Raw genomic sequence first — 22,579 nt, 5'->3', positions numbered from 1 at the left:
CAATGTAGGTTGGCGGCCCCCAGGGGGAGGGCCTTCTCTGTGGCGGCACCAGCCCTGTGGAACGAGCTCCCTCCAGGATTACGACAACTACCCGACCTCCGGACCTTCAGACGGGAACTGAAGACTTTATTGTTTCAGCGTGCAGGACTAGCCTAAGATAAAAGGTTTTAGCATATTTTAATGGGGTTTTATAGGTTTTTTATTTTTTAGTGATCAGGCCATGATATTATCTAGTTTTAATTGGGTTTTATTGTTTATTTATTGTACTGTTTTAATATGCCTGTGAACCGCTCTGAGTCCTACGGGAGATGGTGCGGTATATAAGTTCGATTAATAAATAAATAAATAAATAAATAAATACTATCATTTCTCTTTCCTTAATTTCACCTACCTTTCTCCTACCATCTGAGGATTGTGAACTTCCAGCTTTGAGCACATAAGCATAAAACTCTCTTGCTTTCCCAGCTGTGTTAAGACGATGTGCTTTCCCTTCATAATAAACTTTTATACCAGTTGGAATATCCCATCTGTACTCAATCTGATGTTTTTTAAGTTCATTCACCAAAAAAGCAAATTCCTTCCTGCCTCTCAACATTTTTGGGGGAATTTCCTTTAGTATTAAAATTTCTTGACCAGCCGCTTGAATCTTTTCTCCTTTAAAGGAAGCTTGTAAAATCTCATTTCTCACTGTTCTAGTAGTAAAGTAAATAACAATGTCTCTCGGGAGATTTCTTTGTCTTGCTATCCTGGAATTCAAACGATAAATTTTATCAATATGAAAAGCCACATCTGCTGGGCGAACTGCCAAAATCTCTGCAAATACCTCAGAAAAAAGTTATTTTAAGTTCTCTTGTTTATTCTATTTTAGGCTGCGGATTCTTAAAGCAAATTCCATAGCTCTATATTATACCAAAACAATTTCATCATCTACTTTGTCCATTTTACTTTGAGCTTCCTCCATCTTATTTTCCAAATTTGAATTAAATTTCTTTATTTCTTCTACTTCCTCCTCCAATAAAATCACATTTAATGCCAAACCCTGTACAGCTGACACCAAACCTTCCTTGACTTCTTTATTTCCAATTTGGATTTCTAACATCTGAGTTTCCATTTCTGACATTTCATGTATTGCTTCCAAATTTAATGTTTTTGTGTCTGCTGTATGTGCTGGAGAAACTCCTGGTGTAGATATTCCTGAGGTTTTTGTTACAGTTGTCTTTAATTATTTTGCTGCCATCTTCTAGAAAATTTCTCTTTAACTTAATATTGCTTATAAATCTTCTAAGTCTTTTAAAGGGAAAAAACCAGTCTCAATATCTCTTCTCCCCTCTTGTTACAATGTTTTGAAAAGTCTCCAGCAATTTCTCCGCAATACACAGCAAGCAGTAAAAGTTCTAACACTTTTGTTTTCAGTTCGTTAGCTCTTTAAAGACCAGCCACCATTTTCACTTCAAAGTCAGTTCCAAAACTTAAAATACAATAGCAGAGAATTGATTTTAATTACTTGCTTTTAAAGTTAAAGTTCTCCCGTTTCTATTCAGTCCGGTATATTCTTCTATAAGCCAAAATCGGTCCCAGCATTGGTCGCGGTAATTAGGTCCGCCAAAGCAGGAAAAAATCCTCGGATCTGGAGCTTCGGGGTTCTGAGGGAGCTTAACCCTTCGAACCCACTGGTATCCTCCAGGGGTTCTAGGGAAGTTCTGCTTCTGCCCCTGTCACTCACCTCCTCTTCTTCGCCCGAAAAGGGGGATTTACGAACCGCTGGGCAGCCAATTGTCGCTGTCCTAGTGGTTCCACACGATCCAGATTGATAGGCATCAATCTTACCTTAGAATTCTTGATGAACGTATGTATGTATGCTTGATGTATGTATGTATGTATGTATGTATGCTTTTATGTATGCTGAGAGCGTATGCACCAAGACAAATTCCTTGTGTGTCCAATCACACTTGGCCAATAAAAAATTCTATTCAATTCTATTCTATCTAAATCGCATGGCACAGGGGATTCCCCCCCCCCCCCGCTGTTCTACTCACCTTTGCAGACTTGGAAGGGTTCAAAAATTTTTAGCGTTGTGCGGGCACACTTCAGTAGCAGACTCACAGTACCAGTAGCAGACTTCAGAGGATTTCATCACTGGTCTCATTGATTTTATGAGCCTGACATGCCCGTCTTGAAGTTAAGATGACCTAAATGGCCTGAAGCACCTGTCATGGCATTATTAAAGTGCAATGTGAAATACTTAACACAATATTCACATGCAGATGAGGTGAATTTTTGTAAATTGCATTATTTGCATGAGCAACTGAAGCAAGATTCAGAAGTTACATCATGTCAATATTTTAACCAGACTGCGGTGGACTGAGGACTTCTTGGACCTTGTGGGTTTTGCTCTCCTATCATCTTCTGTTGTGACAAGATTGTAATTATTGAAAAGATTTTGGTCGCTACAATGTAAAGAAGATATTGAGACTCTAGAAAGAGTGCAGAGAAGAGCAAAAAAGATGATTAGGGGACTGGAGGCTAAAACATATGTCTAGTTTAATGAAAAGAAGGACTATGGGAGATTTGATAATAGTCTTCCAATATCTCAGGGGCTGTCACTAAGAAGATGGAGTCAAGGTCGACTTCCGGTATGGCTCCGCTTTGTGGAGAGCAGCTATGATTTAGCTGCTAACTCCCTAGTCAGTAAGAGCTGTCAGGACATTGTAAATCTGGGTCTGACAGCTTGGAATTCTTTCCTTCGGGCAAAGAAGGAAAGATGAGCATTCAGGTTCGAAGTTGAGACACCCTGATAAGCTTCAAAGGCTTACAGGGAGATCTCCTTCCATAGCCTGATAAGCTCCTGGCTGGGCGAGGCTTCTGCCTTTATGGCGGACAAACGAAGCGTCCAATTTCCACGGCTGGAGTTGATTTATGATGGACTGTAACATGGACGGAGCAGAAACTGGAGTTTTAACATTTGTTTGTAAGAAGACTGCAAGCCCCTGAGGATATATTTGCTGCGAAGATAGGAGAGAAGAAAGCAAATGGCGGTTTTGTGGAATGTGTATATTGAAAACAAAAGTTAAAGAAATGCTTATTAACAGCTAGTGTCGAAATAGAAGATATATAGGAATGATTAAATGGAAGAAACAAGAATCTTATGATTTATATTTTTTCTTCTTTGGGATTATAGTGATTTAGAAGAAAAGTTTTTTGAATTTTTCTTTTTTAATTTTTTTTTTCTTCTTCTTGGTCCATTATCAAGCTATATATTTTTTTTTAAAAAAATGGCTTTTAAGCAAATAGTGCCAAAAGTCATTAAAAAATTAAAATTTCTTCAGCTCAGATTCAAAAATTAAAAGAAGAAATTAAAAAGAAATTAAGAAATTGTTTACAGGAGTTTTTGGAGAGTCATTTTTTAGAAATAGATCAAAAATTTGATGAAATAGAGAAAGAGATATTGGATTTTAAGGAAGTGGTGGAAGAGCAGAAGAGGGAAATGAAAATGGTAAAGGATGCAATTGCGCAAATATTGAGCTCTTGTATTCAGATGGAGGATGATTTTGCAGAAATTAATAAAGCTAATTTAGAGTTGCAAAGGAAAATAGAGGAAATTCAAAAAATCAAAACAATTGGAATTTAGATAATAAGATGGAAGACATACAGGCAAAGGTAGATAGGGCAGATGAAGAAAGAGTAATATTACAATATAGATTAATGGAATATGCTATAAGGATGAGGGGTTGAAACAAAATAGGAAGGAAAATTTAAAGGAGATTTTACGCAAGCCTTTGCTCAGATAAAGGGTGTGGAGCCGAAGATTTTGAGACTAATATTGAAAGAATTTATCGTGTTAATTCTTGGTGGGCAAGACAAAATAGAGTACCGAGGATGTGGTTATTTATTTTACAACTAAAAGGTTAGGTATGAAATTTTGCAAGCCTTTTATAAAAATAAATTTCAAATATTGGGACAAGATATAAAATGATGAAGGAAATTCCTCCTAAAATGTTAAGAAAGAGAAGAGAATTTGCTTTTTAGTGGATGAGTTTAAGAAACATCAGATATATTTTAGATGGGAAGTCCCAATGGGTTTGTCAGTGAATTTTAGAGGCAGAAAGTATTTTCTTAATTCAGTTATGAAAGCGAGACATTTTTATATTAATGTTTTAAAGAGTGGGAATCCTTTGTTGTTAGATGCTAAGTTAATTGGTTTGGAAATGATGGAAAATAGAATGGGAGAGGGGAGGAATGTTTAAGATGTGAACATGATGATTATGGTTAATTTTTGGAATTGATTTGTTTAGGATATAAATTATAGGATTTTTGTTATTTGCTATTCGTATGGTATAAATCTATGGGATGATATTATTCAATTGTGAAGGATGGAAAGTGAAATTTATGAATTTAGATAATGTGGATGTAATGATTTTAACTGCTTACTGTTATATTGTGGATGAATAATATATTTGAGAGATTTTATTTGAAATGATATTTGATTGATGGAGTAGTATTGGAAGATTGGATATTAAATCTTATGACAATTGAAGAAATATATAAGTGATGAAAATTTGAATTTGAGAAGCTGGATTGTAAATTAAGAAATGGACTTATGAAATTTGAAGGAATATACAAGTGGCTGAAAAAAAAATTGAACTTTAGAAGATGGACTAATTTTTAAAATGGACTGTAAGAAGAACGGACATTAAATGTTATGGCAATTGAAGAAATATATAAGTGATAAAAATTTGAGTTCGAGAAGATGGACAGTAATTTGAGAAATGGACTTATGAAATTTGAAGGAATATACAAGTGGGGAAAAAATTGAATTTGAGAAGATGGATTAATTTTAAAAATGGACTGTAAGAAGAAGTAATATGTGAAGTTGGTATTGCTTCTTTTCTTTTTTTTATTATTCTTTCCTATCTTTTTATTTTTATTGTGAGGGGATCTAAAGTTTTAAATTTTTAAAGGTGGGAGGTTATGTATATTTTGTATACGTTAGTTTGTGATTGTTGGTCATAATACCCGGTATTTGCTCTGGGAAGTCTGGGGGGAAGGGGAGGAGGGGGGGAAGGGGAAATGATACATGGATTGATTATTAATGTACAGTAATTTTTGAAGATATGAAATTAAAAATTTTTAAATGATATTGGGGATGCTCGACTGCCACTTCAGGAAGAAAAGGAGAGAGGAGTAGAAGGAGGGAAGAAAGTAGGTAGGAATGAGTAGAGAAGGAGGAGGGGAATAAGAAGGTTAGATAGGGTGGAAGAAGGGAGGAGTGGAGAAGGAGGAGAGGAAGTAGTAAAGTGAAGGAGATGAGGATGGATGGGAAAGTAGTAGAGGATAGAGAGGGAGGTTGTGAAGAAAGGAAGTGGCAATCGGGCAGGCCTGAATCAGTAATAAATAAAAATTAATGATTAATGATGGATAATAATTTGTACATAAATATGATTTTTGAAAATGGAAATAAAAATTATTTATAAAAAAAAAAAGAAGAAGATGGAGTCAAGCTATTTTCCAAAGCTCCTGAGGGTAGAACAAGATGTAATAGGTGGAAACTAATCAAGGAGAAAAGCAACCTAGAACTAAGGAGAAATTTCCTGACAGTTAGAACAATTAATTAGTGGAACAACTTGCCTCTAGAAGTTGTGGATGCTCCAACACTGGAAGTTTTTAAGAAGATGTTGGATAACCATTTGTCTGAAGTGGTGTAGGGGTTCCTGCCTAAGCAGGGGTTGGACTAGAAGACCTCCAATGTCCCTTCCAACTCTGTTATTCTATTATATTCCATTGTAAATCAAGATTTTTTTCCCCACCACATTTTCATAAGGTGAAACTCCAGCCTAGGACAAAAGCAAATTTTGCAAGATTAGACCATGCTCTGGATTATAAATTTCCCTAATATCTTCTTGTCTGTGAAAGTTCAGCCTCTAATAAAATAAGTTGAATATTGTTTATTAATTCAGTTCTTATCTATCAAGCCATGTTCAGATTCAGCCTTCAGTCTTACTTGACTCAGAAGCCAGGCTGAATTTTTTTTTTTTTTTGGGTGCAAGAATTGCAGGGGTGTGGCCTGTGATTGTGACATCACTAGAGTAGGTGGAGCCAGGATTCCAGATCTGTTGCCTCTTATATAGGTAGTCTTTGCTTAGCAACCAACCAAATTGGGACCAGCAACTCTATCGCTAAGTACCTGGTCACTAAGCAAAACATCATGTCCTGGCCTTATGACCTCATGTTCTTCCATCATTAAGCAAATCAGCATGATCATTAAGTGAGATGTCACATGAATACAACTGACAACTTTCTGCTAGCTTCATCATTGACTTGTCAGAAGACAGCTGTGAAGTGCAAAAATGATAGTCATGTGATCCTGAGATGGTCATAAGTGGAAGGATTGGTCAGAAAGTTGTGTTTTTTAACAGTGGTTGAGTCAGTAAGGCAGGAATACCTATACCTTCAGAGCCCAGGCTTCACACATTTTTAATTCTTAATATCCCAGTTTCCCTCCAAAAGATTGGAAATTTTGCCCCATACATGTTGGGATTGTGGCGGGGGAACTGGGGAATACAGTTATCTTTTGAGTCCATGTTTGTAATATCTGTAGTTTGCCAGTGTTTCTCAAGACATGTGGACTTCAACTCCCAGAACTCCCTAGCCAGCTTGGGAATTCTGGGAATTGAAGTCCACATGTCTTAAAGTAGCTACCGTTGAGAACAACTGGTTTAAACCATTCTTCACCAACTTGGTTACACCTAAAATGTTTTGAAAATGTAAATCTCAGCTTTCCCAGTAAATACAGGACAACTTTTTTTCTGTATTAAAAAAAGAAAAAGAAAAATCAAGATTGCTCCATTTACCATGGTCTTCCTTTCTTTGTAAAAAAAATAATACGCAGGTAGAGTTTGAATGCATCAATCCTAAGAAACAGAAGAAGAAAAGGAGCTACAAAAATTCGGGCATCATCATCGTCAAGTCCTGCAAAGTAAGTTCCGCTTCTCAGAAGGATCAATGATTTTGTTTGGGTTTTTTTAGAAATATGTACAGGCAGTCCTCGATCACATTTGAGCCCAAAATTTCTGTTGCTAAGCGAGACATTTGCAAAGTGAATTTTGCCCCATTTTAGGACTTTTCTTGCCACAGTTGTGAAATGACTCCCTATGCTTGTTAAATTAGTAGCATGGTTGTTAAGCAAACCTGGCTTGACTTTGCTTGTTGGAAGGTCGTAAAAGGGATCACTTGGGCACTACAACCGACATAAATATGAGTCAGTTGCCAAGCATCTGAATTTTGATCACATGACCATTGGGAATGGTGCAATGGTTGTAAGTGTGAAACATGGTCATAAGTAACTTGTTTCAGTGCTGTTCTAACTTTGAATGGTCACTAAATGAACTGTTGTAAGTAGAGATCTAGCTGTAATTTGGAAAATGAAGGCCAGTTTGGCCAATGCAATCCTAAATTGCTTTAACAGAAGGATACAATCAAGATCATGTGAGGTACTAATACAGCTCTGTAAAGCCTAAGTAAGACAACACCTAGAATACTGCACCCAGTTTGGGTCACCACACTATAAAAAGATGTTGAGACTCTTGAAAGAGTGCAGAGAAGAGCAATCAGGGTAATTAAGGGACTGGAGGCTAAAACATATGAAGAACGGTTGCAGGAATTGGACCTGGCTAGTCTAGTGAAGAGAAGGACCAGGGGAGACAGGATAGCAGCATTCTAATATCTGAAGAGCTGCCACAGAGAGAAGGAGGTCAAGCTATTTTCCAAAGCATCTGAAGGCCAGAAAAGGAATAATGGATGGAAACTGATCAAGGAGAGATTCAACCTAGAAATGAGGAGAAATTTACTGACAGAGAACAATCAACCAATGGAACAGAAGTTGCCTTCAGAAGTTGTGGGAGCTTCATCACTGGAGGCTTTCAAGAAGAGATGAAACTGCCATTTGTCAGAAATGGTGTAGAATCTCCTGCTTGAATGGAGGTGTTCTGTTTCCCCCCACAACACTCCCAACAAAAAATCAGTCAGAGGCCTTCTGCCAACAGTTTATTTACACTAGGCTGGATTCCTTTTGGCACAGAAATGTTCTGGCCACATCTCCCCACGCGCCTGCCAAAATCTCTGAAACGGTCTGTTATCGAGATAACTAGAAAATTACAGATAAAGCAAGAGTCACTCACAAAGAGATTCTTTCATCCATGAAACAGATTGCCCGTGCAAATTTGCAGTTTTGTCCAACACAAAAAGCCAAGAAGCTCCTCCTCCTGCTTTTATCCCCTCTGTGACTCATCATTCCCTGGGCCTGCCCCAATGTTTCCTCTGCTGCGTGCGCTGGTCACGTCTTCGCAGTCTCGCATCGAGCCAAGATTGGTCTTGGGGCGTTGCCAAATCAGAAGAAGGCCTGGGGGAAGCAGGCCTTGCCAGCTCCTCCTCCTCAGTCTCTGAATCATCCTCCTCCAGGAGTCCGAGTCCAGGAGCCTGGATCACAACACTATCCCTCACCGCAGGGCCCTTCCCCCGGGGCTGATGGTCGGGATGCAGTCAGGCTGGGTTCTGCTCATGGAAGGCCTGCACCCGGTCAGGGGCATGAACGTCGGAGGCATCTACCCAGTCCCGTATCCCTTCCACGTGATCAAATATTGGAAATGCCCCTTCAGCCAGTGGGAGTCTTGTATGCTGTGGACTTCGTATTCCTCCGACCTATCCTCGGTGACGGTGACGGGTGCCGCTGGGCACCAAAGGGGACTTGGTGTGGCCTCAGGGACCAGAAGGAACCGGTGAAATACGGGGTAGAGCCACATGAATCGCGGCAGGGTCAGCCGATAGACTACCGGGTTGATGACCGCCTTGACGGGGAACGGGCTGATGAATCGGTGGTCCAACTTCTTTACCGGGCGGTCAGACGGGAGGTGTTTGGTAGAGAGCCACACCCAGTCTCCGACCCCCAGCGGGGGCGTCGCCTGTTGGGAGCGGTCGGCAGACTGTTTGTAGTCCTCCTTCGCCCGATCCAGCTGCCAACGTACCAACTGTTGGACTGCGTGCAATTCTGTCAGGAATGTCTGTGTTTCGGGAACAGGAGAGTCTGGTGTTGCTAGAGGGAAGAGCCGCAGATGGTACCCCACGTTGGCAAAGAACGGGGTCATCTGGGTGGAGGTGTGCTGGGAGTTGTTAAAGGCAAACTCCGCCAGGGACAGGTAATTGGCCCAGTTGTCCTGCTGCTGGTTGACAAAGCAACGGAGATACTGCTCCAGGATGCCGATGATCTTCTCTGCACCCTGGTCGGCCTGCAGATGGTGTGATGACAACAGACACACCTGCAGCTCCAACGCAGCCATCAGGCTCTTCCAGAAGCGAGCCGTGAACTGAACTCCGCGGTCTGAAACCAACCTGTCTGGCAGACCATGGAGGTGGAAGACGTGCTGCAGGAAGAGACGGGCCGTCTTGGTGGCTGTGGGCAGCCCGCGGCACGGGATGAAGTGTGCCATCTTGGTGAGCATGTTCACCACCACCAGTACCGTGGTGAACCCAGAGGACAGCAGCAGGTCCGTCAGGAAGTCCATGGAGATTGCACTCCAGGGTCTGTCGGGTGTCGGCAAGGGCTGGAGGAGCCCGGGAGGGCCCCCCATAGCGGCCTTGGCTTGCCGGCACAGTACGCAGGATGTCACGTAGGCATGTACATCATGCCGCGCTCGGGGCCACCAAAAGGTCCGTGTCACCAGGTGGAGGGTCTTGAAGAACCCAAAATGTCCCGCTGCAGGGTTGTCGTGGCACTGGGTCATGACGAGGGCTCAGAGTGGTCCTGTGGGCATGTACAATCGCCCCTGAAACTTGAGTAAGTCCTCCTCCAAGGTCCAAGGAGACGTGGGGCCCACCTCCGCTCTCCTTTGCTGCGACCAGGCATCCTGGCGCTGCGCCTCTCGCACCCAGACCCGCAAGTCCACCGGTTCCCGTGCTGCAGCCAAGGCTTCTGCTGGCAGCACCGTCCATGGAGGAAGGGGATCCTTGGCGCAGAGGTACTCCGGCTTGCGGGACAGGGCGTCCGCCCTCTGGTTGTGACCGCTGGGAATGTAGGACATGCGGAAGTTGAACCGGGCAAAAAACAACGACCACTGGAACTGCTGCTGGTTCAACTTCCGAGCCGTGGTGAGGTGCTCGAGATTCCGATGGTCCGTTCAGACCTCCACCTGATGTCAGGCCCACTCCAGATAGTGTCGCCAAGCCTCGAACGCAGCCTTGATAGCCAGCAACTCCTTTCCCCAGATGGTTTAGTTGTGCTCGGAAGGATTGAGTTTCCGGGAGTAGTAAACGCAGGGAAAATGAGTGCCGCCATTCGCCGGAGCCTGTAGCAGCACCACTCCAAGAGCCACATTGGACGCGTCCGTCTCCACCATGAAAGGCCGGAGTGCATTGGGATACCTCAGGACGGGTTCCATGACGAAGGCTTTCTTGAGGGCTGCGAATGCTTCTTGCTGCAGGGGACCCCACCGGAACGGGACCTTCTTCCTGAGGAGCTGGGTAAGTGGAGCCGTCAGCGTGGCGAAGCCTGGGATGAAGGTCCGGTAGTAGTTGGCGAAACCCAGCAGGTGCTGAACATCCTTCACCTGACGAGGGGCTTCCCAGCTACAAAAAGCCTCCACTTTGCACGGGTCCATGGCTATACCCTCGGGCGAGATGATATGCCTGAGGAACTCTATGGAAGTCCGGAAGAAGATGCATTTCTCCAGCTTCGCATTGAGTTGGTGCTCCCGCAAGCATTGCAGAACCAGACGGACGTGCCAAAGGTGGCTTTACCTGGACCGGGAGTAAATCAGGATGTCACCAGGTAGATCACCACGAACCAATCCAACATGTCTTGTAACACGTCGTTCAGGAAGTGCTGGAAGACGGCGGGGGCGTTGGTCAACCTGAACGGCATGACGGTGTATTCGTAGTGTCCATATCGGGTGCCGAATGCCGTCTTCCATTCGTCTCCCTCTTGCATCCGCACCAGGTTGTAGGCCCCCTGGAGATCGAGCTTAGTGAAGATCGTGGCCTCCTGCAACCTCTCCAGCAGCTCTGGGATGAGTGGCAGGGGGTAGTGATTCCACACCGTAATGGCGTTTAGCTGGCAGTAATTGCAGCACAGCCGCAAGTCCCCTGTCTTCTTCTTCACGAAGAGGATTGGGGCCGAGAGAGGGGACTTCGAAGGCTGGATGAACCCTTGGGCCAGGTTTTTGTCCAGGAAGTCCCTGAAGGCGGCCAACTCGGGCTCTGACATGAAATATAGGCATCCCACAGGCAGCGGTGTGTTGGGCAGAAGGTCCACGGGGCAATCGTAGGGCCGATGCGGGGGTAATTTGTCCACCTCCTTCTCGCTGAACACGTCGGTGAAGTCCGTCAGCTCAGGAGGCAAGGAAACGGCAGGGGTGGAGACATCCTGGCCGGTACAGGTGTGGCAGATGTGGTCGACGCACTGCAGACTCGGGAAAGAGATGGCGTTCCACGACCAGGCCACTTGAGGATCGTGGGTCTGAAGCCAGGCCAACCCAAGGACCAAGGGAAAATGAAGGTCCGCCGTGACATAAAACTGGATCGCCTCCTCATGGTCCCCAATGACCAGGTGCAAAGACTGGGTGGCGAATTCAATGGGGCCGGCCACCAGTTCTTGCGCATCAATTGTCTCTACCCACATCGGAGGGTCCACCGGAACCACGGGGATCGCAAACTGGGTCACAAAGGCCTGGTCCATAAAGTTTGTTGTGGCCCCTGAGTCCACCAACGCATGCGCCTGGAGCCCATCCGACCGGTTCCCCAACCACACCTGTGTGTCCAGAATCAGATGCCGAGGGGGCCCAGAGTGTACTTCTGCAATGTCCAGTGGGGGCTTGGTACGTGCCCAACCTAGGGTTTCCCCGAGGTCGGGCCTGCTTGGTTTCCCGATTGGTCATGCCGTGATTCGGGGACCGGCGTGCGCGCCCCACTTCGCTTTCTGGGGCAAGAAGCAGCAAAGTGGCCGGGCTCCCCGCAGTACAGGCACAATTCCCCTTGGCGCCTCCGGTTCCACTCCTGGGCTTTCAGGCGAGGTCTGGCTGCTCCCAACTCCATGGGCTCCTCCGCAGCGGTTAAAAAACACGGGGCAACCCAGGGCGCTGGTGGCGCAGGAAGCAGAGGTGCAGACATCGACGGCGGGTCCCGGGGGTGTGTGACGGGACGGTCACCGTTGCAGACGGGCATCAAGGCGGAGACAAAGGGGCACCAAGTTGTCAAGGGTCCGCAGCGCCTCCACCCGGGCCAGCTCGTCCTGCAGCTCCTCTTGAGAGACCCTCCTGGAACGCGGCCACCAGTGCTGCGTCATTCCAGTCAGAGTCCTGGCGCAAAAGACGAAATTCGGCGATGTACTCCTGCAGGAGGCATTTTCCTTGACGGAGTTCCCTAAGGCGCCTGGTTGCCATCAGAGTCCGAACGGGGTCCTCGTACATGATGCGCAGGTGCTGCCAAAAATGCTGGTGGTCTGCCAGCAGTGGGCTGTCCTGGAGCAAGAGGGGCGTGGCCCATCGGGCAGCTGAGCCGGAAAGAAGGTTAATCACAAAGGCCACCTTAGCCCGATCGTCTGGGAAATCCTCCGGCTGCATAGCCATTTAGAGCTGGGACTGTCCAAAGAAGGTCAGGAACATCTCAGGCTACCCAGAAAACTTATCCAGCATGGTTATCGGGCACTTGCAACGAGGAGGAGGAGTGGGAGGATGTGGGGGGGACTGCAGGCACATTCCCGGCAGCATGTTGGCCTGCTAAGTGAGCCACTTGCTGCTGTAGCTGTTGATTAGCCGCTTGTAGCTGCTGCAACTGCTGCTGTACCTGCTGCTGGTCCATCTTTGGTGGAAGATGGTTTAGTCGGGGTGTTGGACAAAATGTTCTGTTCCCCCCCCCCCAATACTCCCAACAAAAAGTCAGTCAAAGTCCTAGACATACAATAGAAAATATAAATTTAGAACAGACTCAGGAAATGACTACATATAAAGATCTTTTGTATACTGAAAGCGGTAGTTTGCAATTAAAATCTTTGCACGTATTAAAAGAAGAAGGGAAAAATTATACTTGGTTCCAATATGGGCAATTACGTGCTAGATGGAAGGAAGATCAGAAAATTGGTATAGTCCAGAATGAGGAAAATTTGGTAAAGCAAATTCGAAATCAATCTCAGGAACGTATAAAGAGATTGTATAATGTGTTACTTGAAATAGACTCTGAAAAGGATTTGGTAAAGGACTGTATGATAAAGTGGGCACAAAATTTTCAGGAGCCAATATTATTGGAAACTTGGGAAAAAATTTGGGTTAGAAATGTTAAATTTACACAGGCACAGAATTTAAGGGAAAATTTTTATAAAATGTTTTACAGATGGCATTTAGATCCTAAGAAATTATCGTGTATATATCCAGATATGCAAGCAAAATGTTGGAGATGTAATTGTGATGACGCTACAAATTTTCATATTTTGTGGACTAGTAAAAATATTAAGGCTTTTTGGATAAGAATTTGGTGGATTCTACAAAATGTTCTGAAAAAGAAGATAAAGTTCCTGCCGCAAGTTTTTTTGCTGGGAATTATCACGGAATGTACAGTAATTGAGACTAAGTTGATTTTAAATTTAATAACAGTGGCAAGATTACTAATAGGACAGTATTGGAAGAAAAAAGAAGTACCTACAATAGGAGAATGGATATTGAAAGTTGCCAATTTGGCTGAGATGGCAAAAATCTCAGCCTTTTTGAAAGACAATACGTAAGAAAGATATTTAAGTGAATGGAAAAAATGGATTGACTATATTCAAAACAGATATCAGACTAAGAGTTATCAGACTGCCTTTGAATGATTAGGATGTATTATTTTTGATTGTTTTGGGGGAAGTTAGGAATTGATGAGAATTGAAGAATTATAATTTAGTTAGGAAGGAAATTTTTTTAGTATATGTTTGCTTTATTTTTACTATACCTTGTGTTTGGAAATCGGGGGGGAGAGGGGGGTTTGGGAAGGGAGGGGGGAGGGGGAAAGTGGGGAGGGGGAAAGGGGAAAAAAACTTTTTCAATAAAAAAAAGTCAGTCAAAGGCCTTCTGCCAATAGTTTATTTACACTAGGCTGGATTCCTTTTGGCACAGAAATGTTCTGGCCACGTCTCCCAACGCACCTGCCAAAATCTCTGAAACGGTCTGTTATTGAGGTAACTAGAAAATTACAGATAAAGCAAGAGTCACTCACCAGGGAGGAGGAAGGCCCAGGGGAAGCAGGCCTTGCCAGCTCCTTCTCCTCACTCTCTAAATCCTCCTCCTCCAGGAGTCCGAGTCAGGGGGCCTGGGTCACAACAGGACATACAAGGTTCCTTCCAACTCCGTTAATCTAATCTGAAAAAATAGGTTACAGTTGAAAATCAGATGAGAACTGAATGTTGTTCTTTCTTCTCATCACTTCAAGCTCTGATGACTTTATCCTAAGACAATCTGGCCTGCTCTTTCCCTCCAGAAATGCTGCAAAAGACATCCTTGTATTCTTCTCTGAATGACATGTTTAAATGGAGAATATGGGAGGGTATAGGGTAGAATGGGGGAAAGCTGTGGAATTTGTAATTTTGTCCTGTTTTATGGATGACTTCAAATACAAGTAGTCCTTGATTTTTCACCAAAACGAAGCCTGGACCTTACCTGATTTTTTGCAGCAGTCTTTAAAGAATGCCACAGTCATTAAACAAATGCTGCAGTTGCTAAGTGAGCCAGCAAAACGTTGTAAATCATAGTCATATGATTGTGGGGCACTGCAAATGGCTGTAAATGCTGTTGCAAAATGCCCAAAATGTGATTATGTGACTATGAGGGTGGATGGACACTCTTCAGAACTTTCAATCAATCAGAATAGAGCTGGAAGAGACCTTGGAGGTCTTCTAGTCCAGCCCCCTGCTCAAACAGCAGAATCTATACCATTTCAGACAGGTGACTGTCCAGTGTCTTCTTAAAAACATCCAGTGATAGAGTGCCCATGATTTCTGGTGGCAAGCTGTTCCACTGGTTAATTGTCCTCACTATTATGAAGTTTCTCCTTAATTCCAGGTTGCTTCTCTCTGTGATTAGTTTCCATCCATTGTTTCTTGTCTTGCCTTCTGGAGCTTTGGAGAATAATTTGACTCCCTCTTCTTTGTGGCAGCCCCTCAAATACTGGAATACTGCTATCATGTCACCCCAGTCCTTCTTTTCTCTAGACTAACCAAACCCAAATCCTGCAATCGTTCTTTGTGTGTTTTAGTCTCTAGGCTTTTAATCATCTTTGTTTCTCTTTTCTGCACTTTTTCCAAAGTCTTAACATCTTTTTTGTATTGTGGTGACCAAAACTGGATGCAGTATCCCAGGTTTCGCCTTACGAAGGCTTTATAAAGTGCTACTAATACTTTGAAACTAGTTTGTGATTTCAACCACTTTTTAACTGACCGGACATAGGTAGAGGACTAAGCTAAACAAGACAGATGGGCTACCTATATTTATGGTCTCAGAACTAAAGTATTTTTAAAATGCCCGAGCATAAGGGAAGGTAGAGGTGAGATAGATATTGGTAAAAGTGTATATATGCCACAGTGTGCTGTAATGTAAAAGTCCTTTTGCACCCTCAGTGGCATATTATCTAGTACAAATGAAGAACCTTCACATGCATAAACCTCTTCTCAGAAAATTATGCCCAAAGCACTCTATTACTTAACTTAACACTGCAGTCAATAAATTAACATCTTCACCGGTTCTGAAATTATAAACCCTCTTGAGTGATTCACTCCTTCAGACTCCCGAAGACCTTTGCTTTTCAGTTTGATGGATTAGAACGGCTAAACTGCTTTCAGATTTGCATTAAAATCATAATTACTGACATAATACCAAGATTGCTGGAATGGCATCTAATCAGCAGAAGGGCAGGGTCTCAACTCAGGGACAAATGCAATCATTTTTTTAAAATGCCAAACTCTGACAAGCCAGGATGAAGACAAACACGAGGCCTAATTAACCTGTCATTCCACCAAATTGGAGGAGTCAGATTTGCTGCCCCACCAGGCTCTGATCCAGCCTCAGCTCCAAGGCCAGCCAAGAGTTTGGCAAATGGGCCAAGGTTCTAGTCCCTCTCGACTGCTGCTTTGAAGACTACAGCTAGTCCTTGACTTAACGACCACAACTGAGTCCAAAATTTCCATTGCTAAGCAAGACAGTTGTGAGTTTTGCCCCTTTTATGACCTTTCTTGCCACCGGTGTTACATCAATCACTGCAGTTGTTAAGTTAGAATAGAATAGAATTCTTTATTGGCCAAGTGTGATTGGACACACGAGGAATTTGTCTCCAGTGCATAAGCTCTCGGTACATACAAACAACAAAGTGATAGATCATAAATCATAGTTACAATCATTGATCATAAGTTACAAACAATTGATCATCCAGTTTGGGTCACCACACTATAAAAAAGATGTTGAGACTCTAGAAAGAGTGCAGAGAAGAGCAACCAGGATGATTCGGGGACCGGAGGCTAAAACATAAGATGAACGGTTGCAGGAACTGGGCCTAGCTAGTTTAGTGAAGAGAAGGACCAGGGGAGACATGATAGCAGTCTTCCAATATTTGAGCGGTTGCCACAGAGGGGGTCAACCTCTTTTCCAAAGCACCTGAAGGTCAGAGAAGGAATAATGGATGGAAACTGAACAAGGAGAAATTCAACCTAGAAGTAAGGAAGAATTTTCTGACAGTGAGAACAATCAACCAATGGAACAGAAGCTGCCTTCAGAAGTTGTGGGAGCTTCATCACTGGAAGCTTTCAAGAAGAGACTGGACTGCCATCTGTCAGAAATGGTGGAGGGTCTCCTGCTTTGGTGGGGGGCTGGACTAAATGACCTAGAAGGTCCCTTCCAACTCTGTTAATCTAATCTAATAAGAAACCAATAGGAGAAGACAGTAGGAAAGATGAGAAAACATGAGACATGAGACAGTGCTGTGGCAATTAGGTGACACGGTTGCTAAGTGTCTATGGCTTCCCTGTTGACTTTGCTTGTCAGAAGATCGCAAAAGCTGATCACATGACCACAGAACATCGCAACCATCATAACTATAAACCAGTTGCCAGCCATCCGAATTTTGATCACGTGATGCTGAAAAGGTCATAAGTGTGCAAAACGATTTTACGTCGTTTTTTCAGTGCCATTGTAACTTCAAATGGTCACTAAATGAATGGTTCTAAATCCACTATCTGTACTCCTTTTTGCCTCTCATCTTGTATTTACATAAGACTGAATACTGATACTTTTACATACCTCATGTCTGTCTACCTCTCTCTTCCTCCCTCCCTCTTATTCAGTTCAGAGGAGTAAGTAAATGAGATAAAACAGCAGTGAGCTAAAATGGTCTGGAACAGCCCAGTCTAATGATCCAGATTTGATCCCCGCTCCACATTGATTCTGTGCTATGCCCTGGGTTCATAAAAAATCCCAGTACAATTAATGAAGCATAATTGCTTTATGCATGTAGCAAGCTGCACCCAAAATATATACAAGCAGTCCTTGACTTATGTCTGGTCATGTAGCAGCCATCCGAAGTTATGATAGACCTCCTCTAAAGATACTAACAATCTAGTTCCAAAGTTCCATCACCTGCCCCTCCCAGTTCATATGACCACATTTCCACTGCTCATCAACTGGTCTGCATTTATGACCATTTGCCCATGGACATGTGCCTGTGATTTATGACTTTTTTCCTGAAAATCTCCATTTATAGAATCTCTACTCAGTCATCCAGGTCATGATTGTCCCAAAGGTGCTTTTTCAAAAGGAACCAGGACTTCGTTTTTCCTCAAAGACATTTCACTGCTCATCCAAGAAGCTTCTTCAGTTCTAAAGAAAACACCCAAGAAAATCCAGCTGCCTTTTAAAAAGTACCTCTGCATTTAAACTTTTCATCAAAGGTGCCCCACAATAATTAACGGGCTTAACAACCATGTACATATCAACTCATTTATTTATTTTTTGCTCGTTAAAAAAGTTTTATTTTTACATTCATATCCAACAACTCATCCAATGTATAGTCATATACAATTATTTATTTATTTATTTTATTTATTTATTTTATTAGATTTTTATACCGCCCTTCTCCCGAAGGACTCAGGGAAATGATAAAACCACACTATATACATATTAAAACAAAAACTTAAAAACAAGCATATACATTAATGGCCAAAATTTAAAACAATCAATTTAAAACCCTAAAATTCATAAATAACCCCAGTTAAAATGAAATAAAGCTTTTAAGCCATTCATTCGCTTGAATGAATAGATGCGTTTTCAGCTCACGGCGGAAGGTCCGAAGATCAGGCAATTGGCGTAAACCAGGGGGAAGCTCGTTCCAAAGAGTAGGAGCTCCTACAGAGAAGGCCCTACCTCTGGGGGCCGCCAGTCGACATTGTTTGGCGGACGGCACCCTGAGAAGACCCTCTCTGTGTGAGCGTACAGGTCGGTGGGAGGCATAAGGTAACAGCAGGCGGTCCCGTAAGTACCCAGGTCCTAAGCCATGGAGCGCTTTAAAGGTGGTAACCAAAATCTTAAAGCGCACCCGAAAGACCACAGGAAGCCAGTGCAAGCTGCGCAGGAGTGGTGTTACATGGGAGCAACGTGAGGCTCCCTCTATTACCCGCGCAGCTGCATTCTGAACTAGCTGAAGCCTCCGGGTGCACTTCAAGGGCAGCCCCATGTAGAGAGCATTACAATAATCCAAACGAGAAGTGACGAGCATGAATGACTGTGCATAAGGCATCCCGGTCAAGGAAGGGGCGCAACTGGCGAACCAAGCGAACTTGGTAAAAGGCCCTCCTGGAGACGGCCGCCAGATGATCTTCAAACGAGAGCCGTCCATCCAGGAGGACACCCAAGTTGCGCACCCTTTCCATTGGGGCCAATAACTCGCCCCCAACAGTCAGCTGCGGTTGCAGTCGACTGTACCGGGGTGCCGGCATCCACAGCCACTCCGTCTTGGAGGAATTGAGCTTGAGTCTGTTTCTCCCCATCCAGACCCGTATGGCTTCCATGCACCGGGACAGCACCTCGACAGCTTCATTGGGGTGGCCCGGGGTGGAAAAGTACAGCTGCGTGTCATCAGCGTACAGATGGTAACTCACCCCAAAGCCACTGATGACCTCACCCAGCGGCTTCATATAGATGTTGAACATGAGAGGCGAGAGAATCGACCCCTGAGGCACCCCACAAGTGAGGTGCCTCGCGGTCGATCTCTGCCCCCCCATCAACACCGTCTGCGACCGGTCAGAGAGATAGGAGGAGAACCACCGATAAACGGTGCCTCCCACTCCCAAACTCTCCAACCGGTGCAGCAAGATACCATGGTCGATGGTATCGAAAGCCGCTGAGAGATCTAATAGGACCAGGGCAGAGGAACAACCCCTATCCCTGGCCCTCCAGAGGTCATCCACCAACGCGACCAAAGCTGTCTCCGTGCTATGTCTGGACCGGAAGCCGGACTGGAACGGGTCTAGATAGACAGCTTCATCCAGGTACTGGGGAAGCTGCCATGCAACCACACTCTCTACAACCTTCGCCACAAAGCGAAGGTTGGAGACTGGACGATAATTTCCCAAAATAGCTGGATCCAGGGAAGGCTTCTTGAGGAGGGGTCTCACCACCGCCTCTTTCAAGGCAGCGGGGAAAACCCCTTCCAACAACGAAGCATTTATGATTCCCCGGAGCCAGCCTCGTGTCACTTCCTGAGTAGCCAGCACCAGCCAGGAAGGACACGGGTCCAGTAAACATGTAGTTGCATGTAACCTCCCCAGTAACCTGTCCACGTTCTCGAGAGCCACAGAATCAAACTCATCCCAAACAACCTCAACAAGACGTGCCTCCGTCATCTCATCTGGATCATCGCAATTTTGGTCCAAACTATCCCGAAGCTGAACGATTTTATCGTATAGATAACCGTTAAACTCCTCAGCACGTCCCTGTAAGGGGTCCTCCCGCCCCTCCTGGTGAAGGAGGGAGCGAGTCACCCGAAACAGGGCGGCCGGGCGGTTATCTCACGATGCAATGAGGGTGGAAATGTAAGAACGTTTCGCCTCCCTCAATGCCACTAGGTAGGTCTAAGTAAAAGACCTCACTAGTGTCCGATCAGCCTCGGAATGGCTAGACCTCCAAGTACTCTCTAGGCGTCTTTTCCGGCGTTTCATCTCCCTCAGCTCCTCAGAAAACCAATTGAGATCTACGCCGGGTCAGAGGCCGCAAAGGCACGACACAGTCCAAAGCCCCAGCCGCGGCCCGTTCCCAGGCCGCAACTAGTTCTTCAGTCGTGCCGCGGGCAAGATCCTCAGGAAATGGCCCAAGCTCCGTCCGGAACCTCTCAGGGTCCATCAGGCGCCTGGGACGGAATCAACGCATTGGCTCCGTCTCCCTGCGGTGGTGAGCGGTGGTCCGAAAGTCTAGGCGAAGGAGAAAATGATCTGACCATGACATTGGTTCTGTCACTAAATGTCCTAATTCCAGATCATTAAACCACTGACCAGAGATAAAAATCAGATCTAGTGTGCCTCCCCCAGTGTGTGTAGGGCCATCAATTACTTGAATCAGGTCCAAGGCCGTCATGGAAGCCTGGAACTCCTGGACCACCGTCGATGACAAGCTGGCCGATGGCAAGTTGAAATGCCCCATAACCAAAAGTCTGGGAATCTCAACTGCCACCCCGGCAAGCACCTCCAGCAGCTCAGGTAGGGCTGTAGTCAAGCAGCAAGGAGCCAGGTACGCGATCAACAAACCCATCTGATTCCTATGGCCCCACTTTACAAGGAAGGATTCACAACCAGCTATCTGAGGCACAGTGGACTCCCTCGGCTCTAGGCTTTCTTTAATCACAACAGCCACCCCTCCACCCCTACCTTGGGCCCTCGGCTGATGAAATGCATGGAAACCCGGAGGGCACAGTTCAACCAGGGGTACACCCCCCTCTGTGCCCAACCAGGTCTCCGTAATGCCCATAAAGTCCGCGGACTCCCTCTGAATAAGGTCACAAATCAGGAGAGCCTTATAAACCACGGACCGGGCATTGCACTGCATCAGCCGAAGACCCAAGCTCTGAGGGTCCTGGCCATCCGGGGAACGAGTAAGGACTGGGGGGCCGGAGCATGTGATTGCTTTTAAACATTGAACAAGTGCTCCCAGGGAACGATACGGCCCCTTACCTCCGCCAAATCTGCCTCTCCCACTTACCGTACAGATGGAATGACACTCTACGCTCTGAACACCCCCCTCCCCCTGTCTCCGGACCAGATAAAGTAATGCCGTGAGCACGCGTTGGGACTGGATATACCCTCCCCGACGGGTTTCTCCCCCTACCCGTCACTCCCCTCCCCCCCTTTAAAAACCCCTTTGTTAAAAACCTATTTAAAAACCCCCAAAGATTCTTCTTTGATGCATGCCACCTCTCTGGGTCCCAAGACCCTTCATTAAGGTAGGCCCTCGATAGCACAGAGGGCCATTCCTGCGAGGTGGGGGAACCTCATAGTCGTAGGAGCTCAAGAGATGAGTAACTCATGGATAATTAAAAAACAGCAGGAAAAAAGGGCATCCCAAGCCGGCATAAAAACTGCAGATGTAATAAAACCGACCCCACTAATACAATTAGTCGGGCTTGCCCAGTCACCACCCCCTCCTTTTAACTCTCTTCCCTCTTCTACCTTCTTCTACTTTTCAGAGCTTCCTCCCCTTCTCTTATCTACATCCTCTCCTCCCTCCACCCTCCTTCTCCCTCTTCTACCCCTCTTCCTTCCTCTTCTCCCTCTTCTACACCTCTTCTCCTCTTTCCTACCTCCTACTCTCTCCTCCTTTCTCCCTCCCCACCATTCTAAAATGGTAGCTGGGCAGACCCGACCCTACATTAATTATATTTATACATCTTCAGTAATCCCTGTACATTAACCATCACTCCATCCTCTACCCTCACCCCCCCAGTTCCCCTCCCCCTTACCCCCCCCCCGACTTCCCAGAACAAAATGCCGGGTATCAAAACTAACAATCATAATCCAAAATAAATCTTAAATTATAATCTCTAGTCACTCCACACATAATCACACTCTCAATTCCCCTCTTCTTCAAAAATATATCTAATACAAAATATTTCCTAAATTTACTCATATGCTATTTGATATTTTTTTATCTGATAGTTATTTTGAATATAATCAATCCACATTTTCCATTCTAAAATATATTTTTCTTGTGTATAGTCTTTCAAATGAGCAGAAATGTTTTCCATTTCTGCCAGATTTGACACTTTAAGTGTCCATTCTTCATACATATCAACTCATTAATAACTTAGTTTGTTATATAGTATAGTATAGTATAGTATAGTATAGTATAGTATAGTATAGTATAGTATAGTATAGTATAGTATAGTATAGTATAGTATAGTATAGTATAGTATAGAATAGAATAGAATAGAATAGAATAGAATAGAATAGAATAGAATAGAATAGAATAGAATTTTTTTGTTGGCCAAGTGTGATTGGACACACAAGGAATTTGTCTTGCTGCATATGCTCTCAGAGTAC

The 22,579-nt window shown here is 44.6% G+C and overlaps 1 protein-coding gene across 8 annotated transcripts in view; it reads left to right on the top strand.

Annotated features, from left to right (window-relative positions):
* CPNE2 (copine 2) overlaps positions 1-22,579 on the top strand; it is a 223,973-nt gene that overhangs the window by 159,828 nt on the left and 41,566 nt on the right. For 6 of the 8 annotated variants that reach the window (XM_058155646.1, XM_058155645.1, XM_058155642.1 and 3 more), the window contains one exon: positions 6,887-6,973. The exons of the other annotated variants lie outside the window; for them this stretch is intronic. In XM_058155646.1, the coding sequence (XP_058011629.1) occupies positions 6,887-6,973 (87 nt within the window). The remainder of the gene's footprint in view (positions 1-6,886; positions 6,974-22,579) is intronic. 8 annotated transcript variants of the gene reach the window in all.

This window comes from Ahaetulla prasina, chromosome 12 (assembly GCF_028640845.1).
Source record: "Ahaetulla prasina isolate Xishuangbanna chromosome 12, ASM2864084v1, whole genome shotgun sequence".
NCBI lineage: Eukaryota > Metazoa > Chordata > Lepidosauria > Squamata > Colubridae > Ahaetulla > Ahaetulla prasina.
Note: the sequence above shows the minus strand (reverse complement) of the source record. Positions and strands in the feature narration are given on the sequence as shown.